Source organism: Carettochelys insculpta, chromosome 4 (assembly GCF_033958435.1).
Source record: "Carettochelys insculpta isolate YL-2023 chromosome 4, ASM3395843v1, whole genome shotgun sequence".
Classification (NCBI taxonomy): Eukaryota; Metazoa; Chordata; order Testudines; family Carettochelyidae; genus Carettochelys; species Carettochelys insculpta.
This window is the reverse complement of record NC_134140.1, coordinates 10,453,672-10,478,011: the sequence shown is the minus strand read 5'-3', so window position 1 is coordinate 10,478,011 and position 24,340 is coordinate 10,453,672. Positions and strand designations below refer to the sequence as shown.

The following is a 24,340-nucleotide window of genomic DNA, read 5'->3' as shown; positions in this document are numbered from 1 at the left end:
CAATTTCAAAGGCATTCCCTTGCTGTTGGAGTCTTTCACTGCAGCAGGGAAAGGCTCAGGCACCTCCTTGCTCACGGGGCCTTTTCTCTGCCAGAGGGAACCTTTCCCAGTTGCCTCTTTATTGCTTGATGGGAAGGACAGATCAGTGGTTTGAGCATTAAACTACTAAACCCATAGTTGTGAGCCCAATCCTAGAGGGGACCATTTAGGGATCTGGGGCAAATGAGGGGAAGAAAAGTGGGGGAGGATGGTGCTTGGACCTGCAAAGAGGGCAGGGGATCGGATTTGATGACCTCCCAAGGTCCCTTCCAGCTCTGTGAGATGTGTATCTCCATATATAGAGAGAGAGACTTTCCCCACTGTTGAATCTTTTCACTGCCATGAGCAATAAGTGGGATGCTACACTACTGAAGATAACAGTGTCGGCAGGAAAGGCACTGCTTGGGTGAGTAGAACGCCATGAAACCAGGAGGCTCAATAGAACTGCCAGGCTCCTGGACAAGGTGTGTGTTTGCAGAGGTGAGGGGAAAGTTTCATGCCCCTGGAAGGTTGGCACCTCAGGTAGATGGGGCAGCTTCACCCGGATTGTACTGCATCCCCTCTCCAGCCCTTAGTACCAAATTTTGAGGAGTAAAGTGACTTCAAAGTTGCCCAAGCACTTTGAAGTACTGGTGGGTTAGCCACGGCTAGACATGAGCCAGCGCTACCAAGTTTTACTTCGAAGTTGCTGCGGGGGGGAGAATTTGCTTAATTAAGTGCTGCATATGCACTGCAGCACTTCATTAATGAACTCCCACACTCTACTTACCATCCTCCCTTCGAAGTAGGGAGGTAGTGTAGACACAGCCTTTCTGATCCGTATGTCAGGGTTAGCTGAATCATGGTCTTACACACTTTTCGCTTTAGCTTACTTGTGATATTCTCATTGAAAAGAACGCCTGTCAACTTCCTCCATTTTTATCAAGTCTTCGTCACAGCTCCTAACATCTGCTTCATGGTTCTGTCATAGTGCAGTACTGAACTGAGGCACTGAAACTGTTGCTTAGACTTTAATTCTATACCTTCTAAATTTGCTGGCTTCTCATTATGCCTCTCAAGAAAACATTACATGTATTCCATCTTTGTTGGTTGATTCATAAACCATTTTCTCCTAGTACAGAATAGTGGTATTGCTATACCAGTTTTAGAAAAGAGGCAACATGGTGATATTACTGTATGAGTAAAATGTTTAGTGTAAATATGTCCTTATGTTGGAGTCTGGCCCATATACTCTGGCACCGAACAATATATTGGGCCATAGCCTCCACTGAAGTAGCTCATTGTAGCTGATTTCAATGGAGTTAGGGCACCTTACAGCACCTTGACTTGATTACTTCGGCTTAGACCATGCCCATGACAGTGCCGGATTGGTCCCTTTTGCACATTTTCCATAATGTAGATTAAGAAATACATGTTACTGTTGTGCAAAAGAACAGATTTATGTGCTTTAGCAGGAATCTATTAGCAGCAATTCCATTCCACCTCAAATTCTGGACATTGCTTTATTAAAATACCATTCTTATGGCAATGGCTGATGTTCCAAATTGTCAGCATTTATCCTTTGAATGAGGCATGATGAGAGCATAAATTTTGACACTAGAGATGAAAATATGGAATGCAAGCCAAATGGAAGAAACTGAGTTTTTAATGTTGTCCAGCTATTTGTGTGTAAGTATCATTAATATTGGCTTCTTTCCATCCTGATAGGAACTGAATGTTAAAAAACTGTACTTTCTTCCATGCATTTGTCATAAATTCTACAGGAAGCGGCAGGAATAGAGTCTTGTACTAGTTCAGTTGTCTAAAATCAATGGGAAAAAAACAGCAAAAGTTGCGTTGGAGGCAGTGAACTGTACATATGGATGAGGGATCTATTTCAGAAGCATTGTTTCTTTATCCTACTGTAGCCATATTAGAAAAACTTTGTGCTCGACATCTGCTTTAAAAATGCAGCAAACAAGTAAATCACACATCAGAAAACTACAAAGCCATGTCTTTAAATGTAATGAGTCCGTACTATTTACATATTGCAGAACACTTCATCTCTCTTGGCAGATATATCAGACTTCATGTAAAATCAAATTTTACAACAATAAAATCCTCCAAACTATTCTTCCATCTCAGCTGGATCTGACAGTGTCTGTGGATGGATAACAGACACTGTCCCTACCACATCTATTTTAAAAAAAGATCTAATCACAGGGTAGAAGAGGGGATGAGGTCTGGTCCCATCAAAAAAAAATCAGATTATATCTCCCTGTCTGACTGAGGTAAACAATACTTTGGGGAAGGCACAATATCTCATCCCACCACAGAAGATCATAGAATGATTGAATCCTAGGGCTTGGAGAGACCTCAAGAGGTCTTTAAATCCAGCCACCTACATAGTTATGGATACTGAAACTACTGGAATAAGAAGTCTCTTGAGAAGCCAATGGTTCAACAAGACATTAGAAAGTGTGAGTGCCATACATACAGCCAGAACTTCATAAAACATTTTATGCTGGGATTCACAAGCAAGATGGATACAAACAAATCAGTCCATCTTTGATCCTGGGCACCTCTTGAACTTGCAACCATATGTAAAACTCAGGACCAGCTCTCTTCAGTGATTCTCTCTGCATCTGCATCCATTTATATCAGATGAACGAAAGAAAGTACAGGTTGAACCTCTCTCATCTGGCACCCTCAGGGCCTTGACCAGTGCTGGATGAGAGAATTTGTCAGACCACAGGAGTCAATACTTTCTAGCATATTACTAACACTTCACTGCTTACTGGGCTCTTTGAAGGTATTTAGAGGTAAATTACAGCTAAATAACAGCACAGAATACTGAGAGCCAGGACTGATGGCTGTAAGCAAACTTTATAGGACCACAGGAAACTTGTCCACACCCATGGCAAGTGGTCATCTGGCTAACTAAAATCATGATGGATTATGGAGTCTGTTGGATGAGAGAGTTCCAGCTTAGAGACGTTCAACCTATAAAGGCTTTCATATTTATTTTCTATCACATCTATAAGAGGCCAATGTACAGTAGCTGGTCAATAGTATTGAATTGTGTCCTCCAGTTTTGAGTTTTGCATTGCATGCCTTTTATGAGACTGTTTAAAGATGTTCCAAATATATCTAGAGGGTATTTTATATTTCAAATTTTCCAAGTGAATTTAATGCTGCTATAAAGGTGTTAGATTGCCAGCCCTGGCGGCCAATCCCTTCTTATTTATCCAGAGAAGAGGTAGAGTGACTAGAGAGACAGTGCATGTTTTTCTTTACTCTCTTACCAGGAGAGACTTGGAATAGAGTTTTGTTGATTGGTTATTGCACAATCAACACCAAGCAGAGTAATTATCAGATATAAAACACAATGGACTTTCAGACAGTAGCATCAATAAAGCACATAAACCACTACACTTCTTTTCATAAGAGAATGTTAGCCACAGCTGTTCCTCATGATTTTTTTTCAGTGTGATCAAGCAAGACAATGTGGCATTTCAATCTATCTTGCTAAAACGTGTGACTGTCCAACTCCTTTTCCATTTGTAAGACTGTCAGAACCTCTGTGTGTGTTATCTTCCTGTCTTTATCTAAGATGATATTTCACATTCCAAGGCAAATCACTTCCTAACTAAATTCAAATATCTGAGATTGCCTTTGCTTAGATTAGCAAAAGAAGGGTTTCAGGACCATTGTGCTAGCATACATGGTTTTCCTCAGAGGAGCTTACCAAAACCATCAATCTCATGGAGTACCGCCCCCCCCTGCAGCTTCCTCCAGCCCTCCATTGCAGCTGTATCTCCATCTGTGGTCACACAACAAGTGTTACCTCTAATGTGTTCCATCTATGGGCAAAATAAATTTTATGCACATCAAGGGATGTGTGGATGTGAACCATCAGTAGAAACATATGCTGTCAACTGTGTGCAGCTGTGGCTACTCTGCTAATCAGCTGGGCAACACCTGAATCTCCTTGGACAGTGGACCAAGTGCTCAGTTTACAGGTAATACTGCACACAACCTTTGTGAGGACAACCCTGGTCTACTCTACAGACTGTGGGTTATTAATAGTCTTTTGCAGAGATGCCTAGAGCTAGCATTTGGTATGTGTGAAACCTATGGCCATATGTCCCTCTATTTTGTGGAGGATCATAGAGTCATAGAATACTAGGGCTGGAGAAGACCTCAGGAGGTCATTAAGTTCAGTCCCCTGCCAAAGCAGAATCAACTTAAATCACCCCAGCCATGACTTTGTCAAGCTAGGATTTAAAAACCTCTAGGGATGGAGATTCCACCACTTTTCTAGGTAACTCATTCCAGTGCTTTATCACCTTTCCAGTGAAATAGTTTTTTCCTAATATCCAGACTAGACCTCTGCTACTGTAACCTGCAACCATTGCTCCTTGCTCTGCCATCCATCACTACCGAGAACAGCTTCTCTCAACCCAGGACATTTTCTTGGGTATGGGGGCAGAGCTGCATGCGATCATGTCAATGGCAGCCTTCTAAGCTACCTGCGTTTGAACTACTTTCTCCTTTCAGAATCTCTTTCAATGCCTGGCCTCAAAAAGGAATAACCCATTAAACAAAATGTGGTCCACTGACTAGGCATAAAATTGAGAAGAAGGGACTGCAGTGTCCTAATTCTGGGTCTTATATGGGCTTCTTCTATGTCTTTGGCCAATTCACTCAGATCAAAAGTATTTTAAAATGCTTGTACATTTGGGTGAATCTATGTTTGGGTGCTTAATCTGAAGTCCTACTTTTTGAGAACTACTGAGCTCCCCTACAACTCCCAATTTGGTCAGTGAACACTTCAGGTGCTTAGTTGCTCTCAAAAATTAAGCCAATTTAGGCATTGTGGCAAAGCCCCACCTTTGCCTCAGGGGTCCTGCACTTCTGGGTGGTTAGTGGTTGCCTCAGAGGCTCGCTGTGGTTCCCCAGTACAGCTTCTTGCCCTTTATTAGAGGTGAGGGGCATAGCCTACTTAGCCCACCTTCATCACAGGCCAACCAAAGGACATGGGATAAAACCTTATCTTAGTTCCTATCTCCCCTGTCAGTACCTTCTCTCTGGTACCTGACCTCATCCATCTTGCTTCCCTCCAGCATATCTCCTCACTCCCAGTCCTTTGCTTCCCCGACCTCTTTGGAGGGAAGCATTTTCACCTAGCCAGCAGGTTCTTGATGGGCTGCAGGTGCTTTGATTAGTCTGGTTTCTCCCTTCTGCAGGCACACTCTTAACTAGCTCCAGGTCCCTGCCTAATTGTGCTGCAGCAGCCCTTGCCCTAGTCATTCAGGGAACCAGGAAACTATTCACCCAATGGGGCCAGTATATTTCCCTTCGGCCAAGCTCCTGGAGCCAACTGGTCTGGGTCTGTCACATCATCCAAAAATTAATTCCTCCATATGTAACTCAGTTCCAGTTACACATACCAAGAATTATAACAAAATAACATCCATGGATATGTTTGAATTGTTCTCCTTAATCTCTCTGCCTTATTTTGTCCAGATTATTTGGTTTTCCTGTTAGAGGCCTTGCTCTGTAGAGTCTCTGTCTTTCACCAGTGCTCCTGTTTGGACCTCTTCTCCATGTATAGAGATGGCCAACTAAATAGCATTGGCAATGACAGTAAAAGATAAAATCTTTATAACTCCGAAGCTGCATTCAGAATAAATCATACAATCTTCAGGACTTGTGGTCATCCTGGATGCTTCATGCAGTGCAAGTGCTGTATCCCCTTATTGCAGGCAGGCCTCTCTGTAACTCCTACTCATTTAGTTCCCTTTGTTTTGATCTTTCTTTGGCATTGAGAGTAGAGATTGGGAACCAGTGAGGCCATGGAGAGAAACGACAGGTGTTGCAAAAATAATCTGAGCCTAGAAGGAGGACCTAATAGTTTAAAGCACAACTGGGAGTCATGGCTCCACAGATTTTTTTCTGTCCATGACTTTCTATCATGGAACTGGTCAAGCTGTTTACCTTTTCTGTGACTCCTGAAATTCCATTTGTAAATGATAATGATACTTGCTTCTGTCATGGATTTTGTTAGGTAAATTGTTTGCAAATTCCTTTTGACATACTCAGATGAGATATACTGAGAAAAGGCAAAGTAGCATTATTAATTATTATGGTGAAACCGGTCGATGACTGAATAGAAACAGTTAATGCCTTTGAGAGGGGACTCTCCCACAGATAAAACACGTAGGCTACGTCTACACGTGAAGCCAACATCGAAATAGCTTATTTCGATGAATAACGTCTACACGTCCTCCAGGGCTGGCAACGTCGATGTTCAACTTCAACGTTGCACGGCACCACATCGAAATAGGCGCTGCGAGGGTACGTCTACACGCCACAGTAGCACACATCGAAATAAGGGTGCCAGGCACAGCTGCAGATAGGGTCACAGGGCGGACTCAACAGCAAGCCGCTACCTTAAAGGGCCCCTCCCAGACACAGTTGCACTAAACACAAGATACACAGAGCTGACAACTGGTTGCAGACCCTGTGCCTGCAGCATGGATCCCCAGCTGCCGCAGAAGCAGCCAGAAGCCCTGGGCTAAGGGCTGCTGCCCACGGTGACCATAGAGCCCCGCAGGGGCTGGAGAGAGAGCATCTCTCAACTCCCCAGCTGACGGCCGCCATGGAGGACCCGGCAATTTCGACGTTGCGGGACGCGGATCGTCTACACGGTCCCTACTTCGACGTTGAACGTCGAAGTAGGGCGCTATTCCGATCCCCTCATGAGGTTAGCGACTTCGACGTCTCGCCGCCTAACGTCGAAGTTAACTTCGAAATAGCACCCGACGTGTGTAGCCGCGACGGGCGCTATTTCGAAGTTAGTGCCGCTACTTCGAAGTAGCGTGCACATGTAGACACAGCTGTAGGGTGATAAGGTGGTCATAGTCTCTCATTCCTGGTTCCTCTGACCACTGGCATTTGGCTAGCCATGTCTTAACATTTTACCAGCATTTCAAGTAATGAGAGGAGAAGGTTTAAAAGAACTGTGATTTAAATGAACATTAAGGTCACCTGAATGCTGTGAGCTTGTCTCTCATTTCAGTGAAACAAGGACAAATTGGGAGTAAGGCATTTGATGTCAGTAGAGTTACACCAGACCAAAGACCTTGCAAATAAGAATGGAATGATGATACTCCATCCAGCTGACAGTTTATGAATACATGGAACATTTCCTAATTTCAAAACTCTTCCCTCACTCCCAGTATCATAAAAGGAAAAAGGAGGAGATAACAGCCACTTCCAGTCAAGAAGCCTGGAGTTCAACTTCTGAGAGAGTTCAGACTGGCAAGTGTTGAGGATTTGGGAATTATAAGGATGCCCTTTAATCACACTGATAATGCATGCCATGCCACTGAAACCATATAATTAAGTTGCTACTCAGAATTAAGCAGTATGTGCAGGAGGATGTCATGTGGGATTTCCATGTGTTTATCAGCTTGTACATACATGTACAGATAAATCCAATTAGGTCTGTTGCTCTTACACTTCTAGGCAGAACATATGCAAAGTTGATCCAAGACAAACTTGAAAAGTGCCTTAATAGTCTTTTTAATAAATAGTGCTGTGGAGTAAATATCAATTCATAGAAGAGGTTGGGAAGGATTAACTAGTTTGAAGAGCATACATTTGGAACAAATTGCTTAGCTGGCTGCAGTCGCAGTGCCCATATTACACACTAAATGTGATCAGTGGAAAAACTGGGCTGCAAGCTGTTTCTTTTTTTTTTTAACTTTAAGTGTTTACCTTTCATGCACAAATATCAGAAAGTAAAACAAATTTGGCTAATGACAGAATAAACCTTTCATCTATGCTATGTAGAATATAAATACTTTGTACTTCCAATTTCTTTTGTTGTCCTTAGCGTATTTGGTAATAAAATAATTGAACAGGGGAATGGATAGCCTGTAGATTAATAATAGGCCATTAAGCCTTTCACTTTTACGCTGCGGGGTCCTGTCCTAGCACTGATAGAACCATGTTATCATGAATACTCATAGGTGTCTGCCTGATTTGTTGTCACTTAGGGGTCTGTCACTTTGGATGTTCACCCTTTTACTATCCTTCATCCAACCCTTATCCTATGGTAGGACCTTCCTGCCCCCTCCCATTTATCTTGGAGGATAAATTTGAGGAACCAACCCTCCATGGCTTTCAAGTGGCAATGCACTGTTCCCTCTGGATGCCTAGAATATGCCAGTGACCTAGAGACGGAAAGTTGTGCATCTTGTGCCCAATTCCTCAAAGCTAGTCAATCATCTGAAAAAAAAAAGCATCTCATCCATCAGGCTAAAGAACACTCGCACTCAGAAGGGCTATGATTACACTCTCTTCGTCTTTTGATTTATAGTGTATGTATTACTGCCTTTTAGTACTGTTCACGATGATATGATAAAGACCACACAGAGTTTGGAAGAAGCTTTTAATGAACAAGAACAGCAAAATCCCTGCCATCTCTTGAAGCCAAAATCCTCACATGACCTTTGTTTTGACTTTTACTGAAAGAGCTCTGACATCTTGACAGATTTAATAGGTAGCCAAGAGGCAGAACAAGAGTATAAGATTTTTGCAGACCATCTTGTCTTTTGAAAATGCTGAAGGATATAACGGATGGGGACACACACACACACACACACACACACACAAACAAATACCAGGACCCAAGAAAAGAACAGCAACCTTTAAGTGCTATTAAATACAATAGCGAAATTTAAATAATATAAGGGCCGTGAAACAAACCTACAAAATCCAGGGTGCACCATTAGAGTTCATTCAGTTACACATTTAATTCACATCATTCTGAAGCTTTGACTTCCATTTTCAAAAATCATATCTAGTTTGTGTCTAAATATTAGGCATGTGTTTTGGGTTTACATTGCTTGCTTAATATGTTTGTTTCCTTCTTTTAAAATGTCTATGGAGAAGAAGTTATTAAAAATGGTCCGCTATCAGCATGTAGGATTACACACATTTAGAATGAATCCAAAACTAAGTATTTCAAGATCTAGAGAAAAGGAGCATTCCATTTATCCTAAAAATCAGACACATTGACATAATTAATATTAATAAATGCAGAATTACAAAATTTTCCATAAAGCACCTTTAATGCCAAAACACTTTATAAAGTAGGGGCCTGATGTTTCACCAATGAAGTAGATCTATTGATTTCAAAGGGACCAGACCTGGGCTCTTATCTTGATTCAAAGGGATCCCTCCACCCATCTCTGTAGGAGACTACCTATTTGTTTTACAACTCAGGAAAAGTCTATACAACAGTTTAGATGAAGGGGAAATTCAGGAAAAATATATTTTAAAATTTAGAAAAGTGACATGCAACTGATTTTGTGTGAGCTCTGCCCATTAGCCCCTCCCCAAAAAAACTAAACCAACACACAAAATCCCCTCTTAAAATCTTTCCCTCTCCCCACAAAAAAGCTGGAGCTTTACATAGAAGTATAAGTTACAAGCAAGGTTACTCACCGTGGAGGAATCACTGCTTCCGTTTCCAAGCGTAGCTCCCTCAGCACAGGTGGGTACGTGGGTAGAAAGTTGACTAGCCCTGCCCCCATCTATGACATCACACTCTACCTCATAAAAGGTAGTGAAAGTGCTCTGAACTCCAGTCTGATTTCCGAGAGATATAGAAAAGAGAGAGTGAGAGAGAGCAAGAGAAATATTGTGCCCTAGTGCAGAGGGGAGAAGAGGAGAAATGTGTGCTGAAGGAGCTATGCTTGGTAAAGGAAACAGGGACTCTTCCATGGTGAGTAACCCCACTGTGTGATTCCTTTCACTTGTTCCCTTAGCACACATAAGAAAAGTTACTTGCTAACAGTGAAGTGCTAGCTATGTTGCTATAGGATTGAAACAGCAAAGGCTGCTAAATGTGATCAGCAGAGGGATGGCAAAGTAACATTTCTGTGTATTTTTAAAAAAATCTTTTAAACATTGGGAACGCACAGATAAAGGTGACAAAAGCAACTGGAATTCTGCCGACTTCCATATGAATTACACCAATGTATACTAAGGTTGACTTTCATCCATGCACAAGTCAGAGGAAAGTTTTAGCCAACTATCTTAGAGAAATTGGTTTAGAGGGCTGGGCACTTATGGAAGTCCCAATATTGCAGTCAGAAAGAGTCATTCTCTCACCTTGACTGGCTGTGCTAAAGGAGCAAGTGAAGGGAATGGTAAAAAAATCTGGGCAAACATTTATTTAAAAAGCACACTTTAAAGTTCCATTAAGCATCAGCAAAATGTTCATCCTCTGCTCTGCTTGTGTTGGCTTTGGTTTCTCTCCTCTTCTGCTACAGCAAAAGGAGGACTGTTTGAGCAATGCCTACTGCCAATCACTTCATCTAATAACAGAGGTCAAGGATATTTCTTCTCTCCCTGACCAGCTTTCAATCTATTTGGAAATGCAATAACATCCCAGTATATTTGTAGTTTTTAAGCAGCATGCCTATATATTTGTATTTTTTTTTAAATTCAAAGTACAAATTAGAGGGAGAGCGAGACAGAGAGAGAACAACTTTACAACCTTGAACAGTTCCTCCAGTCTAGCTTGTTCTATGTATCTTACGCAGGAGCTTGCTCAATATTAGTTCAGGAACCCAATGCAAAACTAGGCTGCATCTGAATGATTCAAACTGACGACAGGTGCTGTAAATTTAGGTTTATAATTTAATTAAGGATTTCTAATTGATACCTGGTCATTTGACAATGTCTTTAAGTTATGTCAGTATTTAAAAAGAAGAAGAAAATAAATTTTCTGCCTTGTAATAGGACTGGACTGAGCTATGCTCATCTGAATCTTATGACATGCTGCTGAAGGCTTTCCACATTTTGGTGAACCTTACTCAATTAGTGGAGACTTTATTACCAGTTGGAATAGTAAGGTTGGATTTTTTGAAGAGCTAAAATTTGCATTTAGATGAAAATTATCCTCAAATGAAAATGCCAGAGCAGAGAATCTTCTGATGGTGGGATGGTGATGGCCAAATAAGTTCTCCACTATTAAGCTATGGTTAAAAATGAGGCTATCAGATCCCATGATAGTGTTACATTAGATTTGGCCATAGAGTATTAGAAAATGTGAGAGGGCATTACTGGTTTGCATAGGGCTGGCCAAAACTGGTGCACTGCTTTGGGCCACCCAATATCAGGATGTCTTGGGTTGATAAAGAAGAGAAAATTCAAAGATGAGTACAACAGTAATTAGGGGCTTAGAGGGATTCACTCTGGAGGATACACATAAAAGTTGGTTAAATAGTGAACTAAGGAGGAGCTACTCCCATGAACTACAAACACTCACAGGGCAATATATTTCATAAGAGAGAGAAATTGATCCAATCCAGGGGGTCCACAGACCCAAAACCATGAGCAAATGGATGAACATATGCAAAGTTTAACATAAAGTGGAGCTAGATGAAGATTTATAGGCTGTCAAATCATTTTCCAAAGAAGGTGGTTGCAGCTCTGTAGCTTAACAAGGCTACAAACTTAGTTCAACTTATGATTTAACCTAAATGCCTGGCAGCCAGGAAACAGATTTCTCAAATTTGATTTTAAATTGATCCATCAGATAAAACAAGAGCGAATGTTTAATAAGAATTTGCCAACAGTTAATACATGCATTGGCTCTATCTAGGCATTGGTGGGTGCCACCCATGTAAAGTCTGAATGCTTTTCCTCAAAATTATGGAAGGCTGAAAAAACTATTGAGTCCATCAGTGTGCTAGTGTTTCAGCTAAAGCGGGTAAAAACTGATATACAGTAAGAAACACAACATGGAATAAAGAATCACACTCCAGGGATGTCAAAGTACCAGGCTGAGAAGGATCATTAGCCATCAAGACCTAGACCTTACCTACACATCCGTGAAAAGATTCTGTTTTGCTGTTTTAGTGGATGAACATTATGCTAGTGGATGGATAATGAAATCCATGTCATTTATCACATATTGAATCCAACCAATGGCCAAACAGATTATATTCCATATGACACTGGATAGAACATGCAAATCCTTAGAAGTTTTGAGAACTGGCAGGTTACAAGTTAAATTTAGTTATTGGTATGTAAGCAAATTATTAGTGTGGTCTGTTAGCTCATGGCTGGATGTGGTCAACATATCTTTCACAGGGTATCCTCACGATCTAATTTGTATTTTGAAGAGCGAAAGGCAAATCACATTTGAATTCACTGCCTCACTTTTAACTTCTGTAAGATTAGGCAACTATGACTTAACCAGCTCAGAGGCTGTTTTGATGAATAAATTTGCATGTTCAACAGTTACTGTTGAAAATGTCCAAAAATGCACAGTTTTAGGTACAATTTTAGGGTATTTGAGTAGGATTGGTCCCATTGGTCTTAAATCAATAAATATTGACCTCCCATACAGAGAACTTCCTTGTAATTCATGACTAATGGTGTGCTGTGGAGGATAGACATATGTTTTTCTTTCTCCTGAGAAGTTCATGAATAAAGGAGACAGATTGCATTTGATGACTGAAAGAAATGACTTAAGAAGTATGATACATAAGAGACTCTGAACTTTCCTAATGTAGAGTCTGATTTGCTTTTTTTTTTCAGTTCCTAAAGTTATTGCTACAGTTTGTGTGATGGCATTGTTTCCCTTGTGAATATTATTGAGTGTTTTATATGCTGTTGAAAGTATTTTCATTCAGTATTTGCGATTAGTTGGGAAAATTGTGTGAAGATTTTCCTTAAGGGTATGTCGTTTTGTGTGTGTGTCTATTATTCATCTGCAACGAAAGTTGTCAAGAACTGTAGTTAAAGGGAAGGAGACTGAGGAGGCTAGTCTGAAATCATAATTGCTTTAATAGTCATTAGAAGCAGGATTTGGAAGTGGGATTAAAATTCATCATTATCCAGATCCAAGTGCAACACCTGGTAGAACTGGAGTTTAATTGAATATTATATATTAAATTCTGTATATATCTAAACATATATATTCTAAATTCTGTATATGTGGGTGGGTGGGTGTGGGTGTGAATTCTGAATTTATCCAAAAATCTCTTTCTGTTATTATGTTCATTCTGTGGGTATCCCAGGTCACATTTGCTATTTTCCCATTAATATTTAGTTAATTGGTTCACCTAAAAATGGTCAGGTTTAAAGTAATGGGGAGGCCACTCAACCCTAACCTCTGAGACTGAGACATAATCTGGCTGCAACAGGAGAAATCTCAACAGGTGTAGCACTGGTGGAGACAGATCCTAAACCTATCACTCCTTCTCAGAGAAGGGAACCTGATGGGGCACATCTTTACAGAAGTTCTCAACTGTATGGTTGTTGGACATTACAGCCAGCTGTTCTACACCACAGCAGTGCCTAGGTTCCTCTAGTTCATTGCAGGGCTGAGGTGGTTTGAGGATTAGGAAGCTGTAAGTGGCCACCTGACGTTCTCTTCTCCTCCATGCTTATCATACCCTAGCACAGGAAACAATCTGATCTAATTCTCATTATTTCATGAAGAGAAGTGTTTTGACTGTGAGATATCCTATATTTCTAAGAGAACAATATGTACTGAAACATATAGATTAAGAACATAAGAACATAAGAACATAAGAATGGCCATACTGGGTCAGACCAAAGGTCCATCAAGCCCAGCATCCCATCTGCCGACGGTGGCCAATGCCAGGTGCCCCAGAGAAGGAGAACAGAAGACAAGTGATTTATCTCCTGCCATCCATCTCCTGCCCTTGTTATGAAGGCTAGGGCACCATACTTTATCCCTGGCTAATAGCCATTTATGGACCTGACCTGCAAAAATTTATCAAGCTCTTTTTTAAACCCTAATAGAGCCCTGGCCTTCACAGCCTCCTCGGGCAAGGAGTTCCACAGGTTGACTGTGCGCTGTGTGAAGAAAAATTTCCTTTTATTAGTTTTGAACCTACTACCCATCAATTTCATTTGGTGTCCCCTAGTTCTTGTATTATGGGAAAAGGTAAATAATTTTTCTATATTCACTTTCTCCACACCATTCATGATTTTATATACCTCTATCATATCGCCCCTCAATCGCCTTTTTTCCAAACTGAAAAGTCCCAGTCTCTCTAGCCTCTCCTCATATGGGACCCTTTCCAAGCCCCTAATCATCTTAGTCGCCCTTTTCTGAACCTTTTCTAATGCCAATATATCTTTTTGGAGGTGAGGAGACCACATCTGCACGCAGTACTCGAGATGTGGGCGTACCATAGTTTTATATAGGGGAAGTATGATATCTTTTGTCTTATTATCGATCCCTTTTTTAATAATTCCTAACATCCTATTTGCCTTACTAACTGCCGCTGCACACTGCGTGGATGTCTTCAGAGAACTATCCACTATAACTCCAAGATCCCTTTCCTGATCTGTCGTAGCTAAATTTGACCCCATCATGTAGTACGTGTAATTTGGGTTATTTTTTCCAACATGCATTACCTTACACTTACCCACATTAAATTTAATTTGCCATTTTGCTGCCCAATCACTCAGTTTGCTGAGATCTTTTTGTAGTTCTTCACAATCCCTTTTGCTTTTGACTGTCCTGAACAACTTGGTGTCATCTGCAAACTTTGCCACCTCACTGCTTACCTCATTTTCTAGATCATTGATGAACAAGTTGAACAGGATCGGTCCCAGGACTGAGCCCTGGGGAACACCACTAGTTACCCCCCTCCATTGTGAAAATTTACCATTTATTCCAACCCTTTGTTTTCTGTCTTTTAACCAATTCCCGATCCATGAAAGGACCTTTCCTCCTATCCCATGACCACCTAATTTACATAAAAGCCTTTGGTGTGGGACCGTGTCAAAGGCTTTCTGGAAATCTAGGTATATTATGTCCACTGGGTGCCCCTTGTCCGCATGTTTATTAACCCCTTCAAAGAATTCTAATAGATTAGACAGACACGACTTCCCTCTGCAGAAACCATGCTGACTTTTGCCCAACAATTCGTGCTCTTCTATGTGCCTTGCAATTTTACTCTTTACTAGTGTTTCTACTAATTTACCTGGTACTGATGTTAAACTTATCGGTCTATAATTGCCAGGATCTCCTCTAGAGCCTTTTTTAAATATTGGTGTTATATTGGCCGTCTTCCAGTCATTTGGTACCAAAGTGGATTTAAAGGATAGGTTACAAACCACTGTTAATAACTCCGCAATTTCACATTTGAGTTCTTTCAGAACCCTTGGGTGAATGCCATCTGGTCCTTAGTATTAGTATTTCCTTAAAATCCACAACATACAGGTTGAACCTCTCTTGTCTGGCACCCCAAGGATCTGAACGGTGCCAGATGATAAAATTTGTCAGACCATGGTAATATGTCTAACATATTACCAACACTTCCACTGCTTACTGAGCTCTTATAAGACATTTATTACAGCTAAATAAAGTACAGACCACTGAGAGCCAAGACTGGTGAGTGTAAAAAAAAAAAATATGGGACCACAGGAAACTTGGCCACACCCATGATAAGTGATCATCCGGCTAACTAAAATGATGCTGGAACATGGATGCTGCCTGATGAGAGAATTCTGGATTAGAGAGGTTCAACCTGTACATGCATCAACTTCCAATTTCTAAACTATTTTTCTAATAAACTATATACCTCAGGAGGTTTTTGTTTAACATCAGACTTTTTTTCTTTGAAAAACACTCAATTGTAAATTTTAATACATCTATCATCCTATAATAAATGAAGTTACTAGTTTTTTGTTTTGTTTTGTTTTGCTTTTGTACATCTTAGAGGGGACAAAGAAACCCTACTTTCTAGGAGTGATATGTCTGCGTTGTAGAAATATTTGACTGCTTGACTAAATGTATACATATATGGGACGTACGAGTTCAGTAAATGAATGAGTACATTTGTATAACTGCATACAATTTATGGTATGGCTGTGTTTGTTACAAACCTAGCACCTTTTCTGCATGTTTTATAGGATCCATTAGGTGATAATATCCATGGGATTAACAGTACTGTCATGTCAAAACCTTCACAAAATCCCCTGGCAACAAGTTTCCCAGGCTGACTGTGCACTGTGTGAAAAAGTGTTTCATTTTGCTGGTTTCAAACCTGTTGTATATGAATTTCATGTGGTGACCTCTGGATCTCGTAACAAGTGTAGAGACCTACCACATTTACTGTCCATATTAGTTAATTGCACAGTCTTGGTATTTTAAAAATCATAGATTTAATAATCTCAGATATTCATATCTGATATTTAATGGCGCTCTAATTGTATGGGTCTTGACCTAAAAAGGAAGGTATTTCTGGTGGGGGGAAGAAGGAGGAGGAAGGGGCATATCAAGGTTTTTGGAAGAGGAGGTGCAGTGTTACTATCCTTACTTCTGGACTGCTGCATGCAACTGCATTGTCTTTAGAGCTGGGCAATTGGAGAGAAGTGGCTTCTGGTCAGCAGCCCAGCTTTAAAGGCTGGGTGACCACCAGCAGCGCTGCAGAAGTCAAGATGTCATGTTATTTATTGCCATCCTCACTCCTGCATTGCTATCTACTGAGTAATATCCCCAGCCAGCAGTTGCTGCTCTCTAGCTGTCAAGCTCTGACGACAGCCGTGTAGCATACTTACATATGCTCTGCTGCTGGTGGGGTGCTGCCTTCAGAGCTGTGGACCTGGCTAACAGCCACAGGTCTCTGGCCACCCATCTCTGAAGAAAATGCAGCCTTCCTTCCACAGACTTCCTCCCCCTATTTCTACAATAACCTTGTCACCTCCTGAAAATCCCTTTGGGGGTTGGGGCTGCTGGTCTCTCCCCATTAAATCTGTGTATGAAAGGGTAAAAGCACACAAGGAACCCGATATCACATTGGGGATCAAATATAACAATCAATGATGTTTTTTCCATAGCTGTGAATTTGGTATTTCCCTAGTTATGTTAGAGGGTAAACAACCCTTTCATATTCCCGTAACTCCAATAATAAACATAGGCTTCTTCTATAGCTGTCAATTAATCACAGTTAATGCAAGCCATTAACCCAAAACAAATTAAGTAGATTAAAAATAGTTGTGATTAATTGCAGTTTTAATCCCACTGTTAAAAATAATGAAATACCAATTGACGTAATATAAATATTTTGAATGTTTTTCTAAACTTGCCAATATATTAAAATAAAACACAAAATACAAATTGTAGGGTGCTCACTGTATGTTATTATTTTTATTACAAATATTTGCACTACAAAAGATAAACAAAAGGAACAGTATTTTTCAGCTTGTCTCATAGAAGTACTATTGTCTAATCCCTGTCATAGAAGTACAACTTACAAATGTAAACATGTTTTTGTACACGTAATGAGACTTGAAAACAAAACCATGTGAAGCTTTAGTGCCTACAAGTCCACTCAGCAGAGGTGCTAGAAGAAGGGGATAGTGCTCTAACCCCTAGCTTGAAGTGGTTTCCAGCATATACAGTGTAACAGTTTGGGTCAATGGCTTTGAGCAGCCCCACTAGACAAATTGCTCCTGTACCCCCGCCACTCAGTCCTACTTCTGGTTCAGCCAATTGCAAAGACAAACACATTTGTTTACATTTATGGGTGAAAATGCTGTCTACTTATAATTTGCAATGTCACCTGAAAGTGAGAACAAGTCTTTGCTTAACCCTATTGTAGCCACCATAGGAAGGTATTTACATGTCAGATATGTTAAACATTCGTAGGCTCCTTCATACTTTGGCAACGAAAATATGTGTAATAAAATTAATATAAAGTGAGCACTCTATGCTTTGTATTATGTGTTGTCATTGAAATCAATACATAATAAACACTGTGTTATTAATCCCTGTACAAACCAGAAAGCCCTATAAACCCTCATCTCTGATCTGCACTGAAAGTCCAGTCTACAGCCACGGGAGCTTTGGAGCAGCACTTGTGCACAGAGGCAGTGTGCAGAGCTGCCTACCTGCATGTCCATCTAGGAGCAGCAGGAACACCTCACTGTTTCTGGGGAGCCATCAAAGGTGACCAATGCCTGGATCAAGGACCCCCAAACACCTTCTCTATCCCAGGCCCCTGTCTAACACCTACACCCAACTCCCTCCTACAGCCTGCACTGTGCACTAAATCATAATCACTGAGCACTCTCTTACCCTAACTCCCTGTTCAATCCAAACCTTTCACCCTCCTCCTGCACATCAAACCCCTCAGTCCTAGTGTTTAGCCCTCTCCTACACCCTGATCCCCTTATTTCTGGCTCTCTCCTGGAGCCTGGAGCTCCTCCCTCACCTCAGTCCCCTGCCTCACCTCAGAGCTCCCTCCCAGCACCGAACACTTAGTTCACCAGAACTAAACCAGACCCCCACCCCCATTTCCCCAACATGCCAGATAACAAAGCTTTAACTGTACTTGAAAAGGTAGACAAACATCCATGGATATGTATAGTTAATTTAAACTGATACTTTACTATTGTTGAACAGTGGGATTATAAATGTGATTAATTGCAAGTATTTTTGTCAATCTCGTGATTTTTTAAATTGTTTGATGGCCATAATTCCTTCTATTATATTCACCATGATTTAAATAAAATGCAATTACTCATAAAGAGAAAATATTTTTTTAATCCAAAGCTATGAATTGTGATTAGGAAAAAAGATTAGTCTTGTATTTTAAAAAGCAGATGGGAAGACATTCTTTACAAAACATACTGTTTATCAAACTATGTGTCTTAGCTCAGATATCTTCCAGACATCTAAGCAGCCTAGCCCACAGAGGTCTAAATAAATTGTGGTTTACCAGCCTGTTTTCATGAGTTTACCTCATGCATTATTCTTCTGTTTAATGTCTAATTCAACAGTAAAACTTACTCAGCTAGTGGCTGGAAATAGGGATACTTGCTAAGATTTCTGATGCTTTCGAATGAAAAGGAGGAGACAGTTCTGGCATTTTGCCTGATCTCTCATGCAGCAGGCTCTCTTCCTTTCAAATAATGCTAAATTTTTACCCAGGTAAAGGAAGGATTAAATTACTGTAGGGAACAAGACGATGGACATCAAGCTCCTGACGCAAACATGAAATAAAAAGAAATGCAAGCTCCAGGTCAAAATGTACAGTAGGCTTTTTGCTGTGAATATATCAGTTTCAAACGATGAGAGAACAACACTACTGACTGTTTGTATGATAGCAATAACATAACCCAGAGGCCAGATTTGACACACTGATGTATTTTGATATGGAGCCCAACTGGAACACTGAGAAAAGAAGGACCAAAACTTTTGGGAAGCTTGGATTTTGGTCTGGATCCAAACGTCCTAAATCACACCCATTTCTAACAACAAGAACAATGTGCTAATGCTTTTCTGTGAGGAGAAGTCTCTATAACAGACATTTATTTCAACTGCAGAAATACGTAAAAGCACCTCATAGAAGTTAGCCTACCTTACTGGTCCAGCTTATCAGGCAATAGCTGAACTTTGCATTGAATAAACTCCCTGGCTGAAGACTTAGGAAAAGAACTCTGAATTTGGGGTGTTTATCATTCTAGGATATTGTAACGACTGATTAATAGGAAATGACCTAAAATAATCAAAAATTATTATTATTATTATTATTATTATTATTATTATTATTGTAAATATTCAAAGGCAAAAAAGACTAACGTACAAACCTACACAGGCTGCAAGTTGAAAGAAAGCAGGAGATGAAATCTCAAACACACCAATGTCAATGGGAATTTTTGTCCCCTCCCCCAGAACAGGATGTCAACACCAATGCTCCAGTCCAAGCTCAAATGTTCACACTGCAATTAAGCAGCCTTTTAGCCTGATCCCTGTAAGCCTGAGTCAGATGTCATGGACCAGCCATGAGGTTTAATTAATGTGTAGACATAACTACTGAGGCCAGGACATCTCTCAGTGTTTTTAGCAGCTATTTAAAAAGCCTTTGGGAGCATTTCAGCCTCTAGTCCTTTTTCTCCTTATTCTCTTATATCCTTCCCTTTATATCTCCCTTGCCTTTCTATGCTTCGCTCCCTCCAGGTTAATAAGGCTCTTAACTACAGAAGAACTCTCAAATACATTTTTGTACACTGTGTTTCAGTACTCATCTGCAAGCCATGGCCTGGAGACTCACTATCTACACACAAACCTAGCAGCTCACATCACCAGCTAGTACAGCACCACTGAAACGTGGAGCTACACAGCTGTACATCAGTGGAAGAGCTGGTGCATGAGAGTACATTTTGAGATAGAAAGCTCAAGACCAAGATGGAAAGGAAGTAAAGGGAGAAAGGGCTGACAGAAAGGAGGAAATGATTCAAAGGGATCTTTCCTCTTTGCAAAGTAATTTCCCTTTCAGGATTCTGACAACTTCATATTCGTTGCTTTTTGATATACTTTTCAGGCTATCCATAGGTTAGTTGATGCCAAGAAAACCTCCATACATGAGGTAAATATCATACTACTGTAGGGATAGACTGGGTGTGTGCTTAGGTTTGAATGTAAAATGTATATCACTATGAGTCAGGTGTCAACTTTGGGGAAGCTCAAGAGTTGGCGCACTTATGGGTTAAAATGAGCAGGTGCTCAACATCCACTGGCCGCCAAGCTCCCCCTCTGCTTCCCTCCCTCCCTCCCTTCAAATCTTGCTTGATGCTGGCCCATTCACCAACTCCTCCCCTCCCTTCCAGTGCTTGGGGACCACTGCAAATAGCTGATTTGGTGGAGGAGTGGGAATGAGTCCTGCTTCTGGAAGGAAGATGGAGTGGAGCAGAGGCGAGTCTTGGAGAAGGAGTGGAATGGGTGTGGGGTAGGGAGAGAGCAGGGGCGGAGAGGAGACAGGGCAGGGGTCGGTCATGGGGGAAGAGTTGGAGTTGGGGGTGGAGAAGTCCAGCACCTGAAAGCCAGAGGAGGAGTCAGTGACTATGTTACAAGTAACTTACAGAGAACACAAAAAATAGCCCTGTTACCAAAAAAGGATTAACCACAGCATGTAAGAATCATAAAAATTTTTCCTTGCTAGAATAAAAAAAATAAGGTCAAGGGAACAGATGATATGTTTCTCCTAGGTTCTATTAATTTTATATGTACTCAGTGCACTTGGAAACATGGATTAACATTTCCAGTAAAGTAGAAGGTCAAGCAGAATTAGTGGTTCTAAAATTGGAACTTTGGGAGGCACAAAATACTGAAATCTAGAATGACCCCTTGTAAATACAGATCTAGATTATAGGTCCATCTCCTTCAAAAACTGTAAATGCCAAGAGTCAGAGGGACTGTTACATTACAAACATGAATTTCTTACAATGTATGCCCATCGGTTTCCTGATAGTGAATGGTTTGGAGGTCATGAACTCTGGAATTCCACTGCACTTTCAAGATCATTGTACTGTATGCAAATTGCCAAATAACTGTTGTTCTTTTTTATGCAAATAAAGTACTATTTATTTGCAGCTGGCTATCCAAGAGAATGGAGAACAAGATGGAAGCAGAAGCGGCAAGTGGATAAGCAAGATACAGATGTAGATGTGGATTTGGACACCTGATCTCTGGATAGTCCTGAGGCCGGCAAAAGAGCATACAGTACACACACCACCTGCAGATGTAAAACACGTTATGTGCTACCAGAAACGCAGTGGATTCATTTTGTTTCACCAAGCTCTAAGATAGGATGCTCAAAAAGGGAAGCACAGAAAATAACGTTTCTGCACCACCTCCATTAAGGCTGTAATGAAGAAACAGACACAGCCAGTTTAGGCTTCTGTCAATGTCATTAACACTGTCTCTGGAGTCAACTCAAAAGCTAATCATGTGAACGGCTGAAGTTAGAATTGCTTTGTCCTGCAAGTGAATTAAAAAAAAAAAAAAAGACAATGGTGATGAAGACTGGGAAGCAGCAGATGCTAACAGTACCAGCTAAGGAAATGAAGAAGTTAAGCAGCTGAACCACTTAAATTTCACAGAGTATGATGATGTTCCAATAACAGACTGTATGTCAGAGGTTCACAACGGGCTGCCCAACATCCGCATACAGTAAATAAAGACAACTGGAAAAGAAATGAACACAAGCACAAAAGTCAAGCTGATAGAAGAACTCATTTGGGCAATTGTTATAGATAGATGGATGTGAATGCTGAATGGGTATGAAAAGCCAGACTTGTATGGCAGCAGGTAAGATGAGGCCTGAAGCTGTTGATATATAGAGTACACTTGTCACTGATGTAAGGAAAGATTGCTCATTTAACACCAGGAAAATGAAAGGGGGTTTTCATTGCTGTGGGAAGATCAAGATCTTAAAATTACACTGTACATCTGTCAAGAGGTGGAGGCTGTCCACAGGAGAGGCCCAGGAGCAGTACATTGAAGCAGCCTCCTTCTAAGACTGCATGCGTGCTTTTAAAATAGTCATTCCAAGGAGCCCAGCCAAGTTATAAAGCCACACGCTGTGCCTTGCAAAAAAGATTGGTTTACATACTTATTTGAACAAGAGGACATACGTTTTGCTCTCAGTTAGTGTTGACTGGGGTTTAAATAAAGAGAGGGGGTTGCCATTGTGTTTAGAATGGTATTTTCAAACAAACTTCTTTAAATTTACTCAGTTTTCTTAAACCTCTGTCATTTTGTAAGCACAGGGGACTCAGGAATTATAGAATACACTGTTATAATCACGAAGAAATACCATCCACCAGTATACACACAATCTATATGCAACTTGGAAAATGACTAAAGTGTGACTGGGCCCAAATTACAGTGAGCAGCATAAAGAAAAAAATCATGAAGAATAACAAATGTTAGTAGGTTTTGCAACTGGTCTCATAGATGCAGATGGCTCAAGGTGATGTGAAGGGGAGAAAAGATCTTTAAAATTGCAGCAAAAACATAACTTATGTTCTGACTGTCTCTACACATTTCTAATTTGGACAACAAATGACTGGTGATTGTGGATAAAACATTTGCATTTTCATTAAAAAATTACTGAAACAACCAAATGGAAGGAATTAGAATATGTAATTTTTAGTTCTGGCAAGTGTGTTTGGAAACAGCACACAGAAAGTAAAATATATTTTGCTGGTCTACCAGAGGGTTTTTTTTTTTTTTTTTTTTGCTAAACCTAGTATGCATTGGAACCCGAGTGAATGAAATCCTGTTAGATATCACCATCTAAACAATATGCACTTCACACAGAGCAGTGCTGGCTTCTGCTCACAGGAGGGAAATTACTAATACCAACAAAGGAAATAGATTTACAATGAGCAAATATACAAAAGCTCCAAATAATTATAATATTCACGGCTTGGCAATGAGTTTCTAGACTATGAAATTTACCTTTCTTTTGGAGGAATGAAGATTTTACAAGGTTAGGATAAACAAAAAGGGTAATTGGAAAATCAAATTGCTCTGTGCAAGTTATTGTAAAGTCTGGAATGATGGAGATAACATTTAAAGAAGCTTACTTATGAATCACTTTTCTTTTTTTTGGATTTTACATTTGTTACCAAAAATACTCCTTGGTTAGTGCAACAATGGGATATGTGAACAGTGCAATACAAATACTAGCTTACCCCTGAGACAATAAGTTCTCCTCCAAGATTCTGGACTTCTGCCTTCACCTTACTGCAGATATTCAGCTGGTGGCAATAGAGGGCAATGCGTTGTAGATATGCTAACAGATCTTGCTTGCAGGCTGAATCAGGACACTGCAATGGGGAAAAAAATAAGCAACATTGATTAGCTGTAGCTCAGTTTATACATTCATTATACAAAGGCAATCAGAGGAAATAGTGGCAATGTTAACACCATATTAGATTCACCCATTTCACGTAACCCTTTAGAAAGGAATTTGATGAGCACGGAATGCTATTCGTTATGGCTTTGATAGCTTGTGACTCGACAATTAAAAAATGAAGATAGCATGGGTGCTTTACAAAAATAATCTCTTTCTTGTCACCTACCTGATGAATTTAAAGAAAACAAACTAATCTCTGTAGCCTTTTTTTTCTTTTAGGACATCATTTGGTTTGTAGTAAACGTAGAAGTCTACTGATGAATAATACATTAATCTGTCTATGCTGGAAGGAAATTATTTACAGTAATATACATTACATATTATAGGAGATGCTTTCAGGCTCGCAGCCCTTAATAAAAAGGAAATGAAATAGTCTGGACTCCTGGCATGTCTCAGAAATACATCTCACACTGACTGGAAGGCCGTCTAAGGTACTATACCACTTTGACATATTCCACATGACAAAAATACACAGATAAAATGGTATTTGGTCAAACTAAGTAGAATTTGTAAAGTTTTCATAACCAATATAACCAGATGGG

The 24,340-nt window shown here is 40.3% G+C and overlaps 1 protein-coding gene across 4 annotated transcripts in view; it reads right to left on the bottom strand.

The window, feature by feature from the left end:
* Positions 1-24,340, bottom strand: part of CTNNA2 (catenin alpha 2) — an 814,165-nt gene that overhangs the window by 23,128 nt on the left and 766,697 nt on the right. For 3 of the 4 annotated variants that reach the window (XM_074992255.1, XM_074992256.1, XM_074992259.1), the window contains 2 exons: positions 23,575-23,709; positions 9,538-9,681 (listed from right to left, as the gene is read on the bottom strand). In XM_074992255.1, coding sequence (XP_074848356.1) covers positions 9,538-9,681; positions 23,575-23,709 — 279 coding nt within the window. The remainder of the gene's footprint in view (positions 1-9,537; positions 9,682-23,574; positions 23,710-24,340) is intronic. The other variant, XM_074992258.1, reaches the window with a different exon arrangement.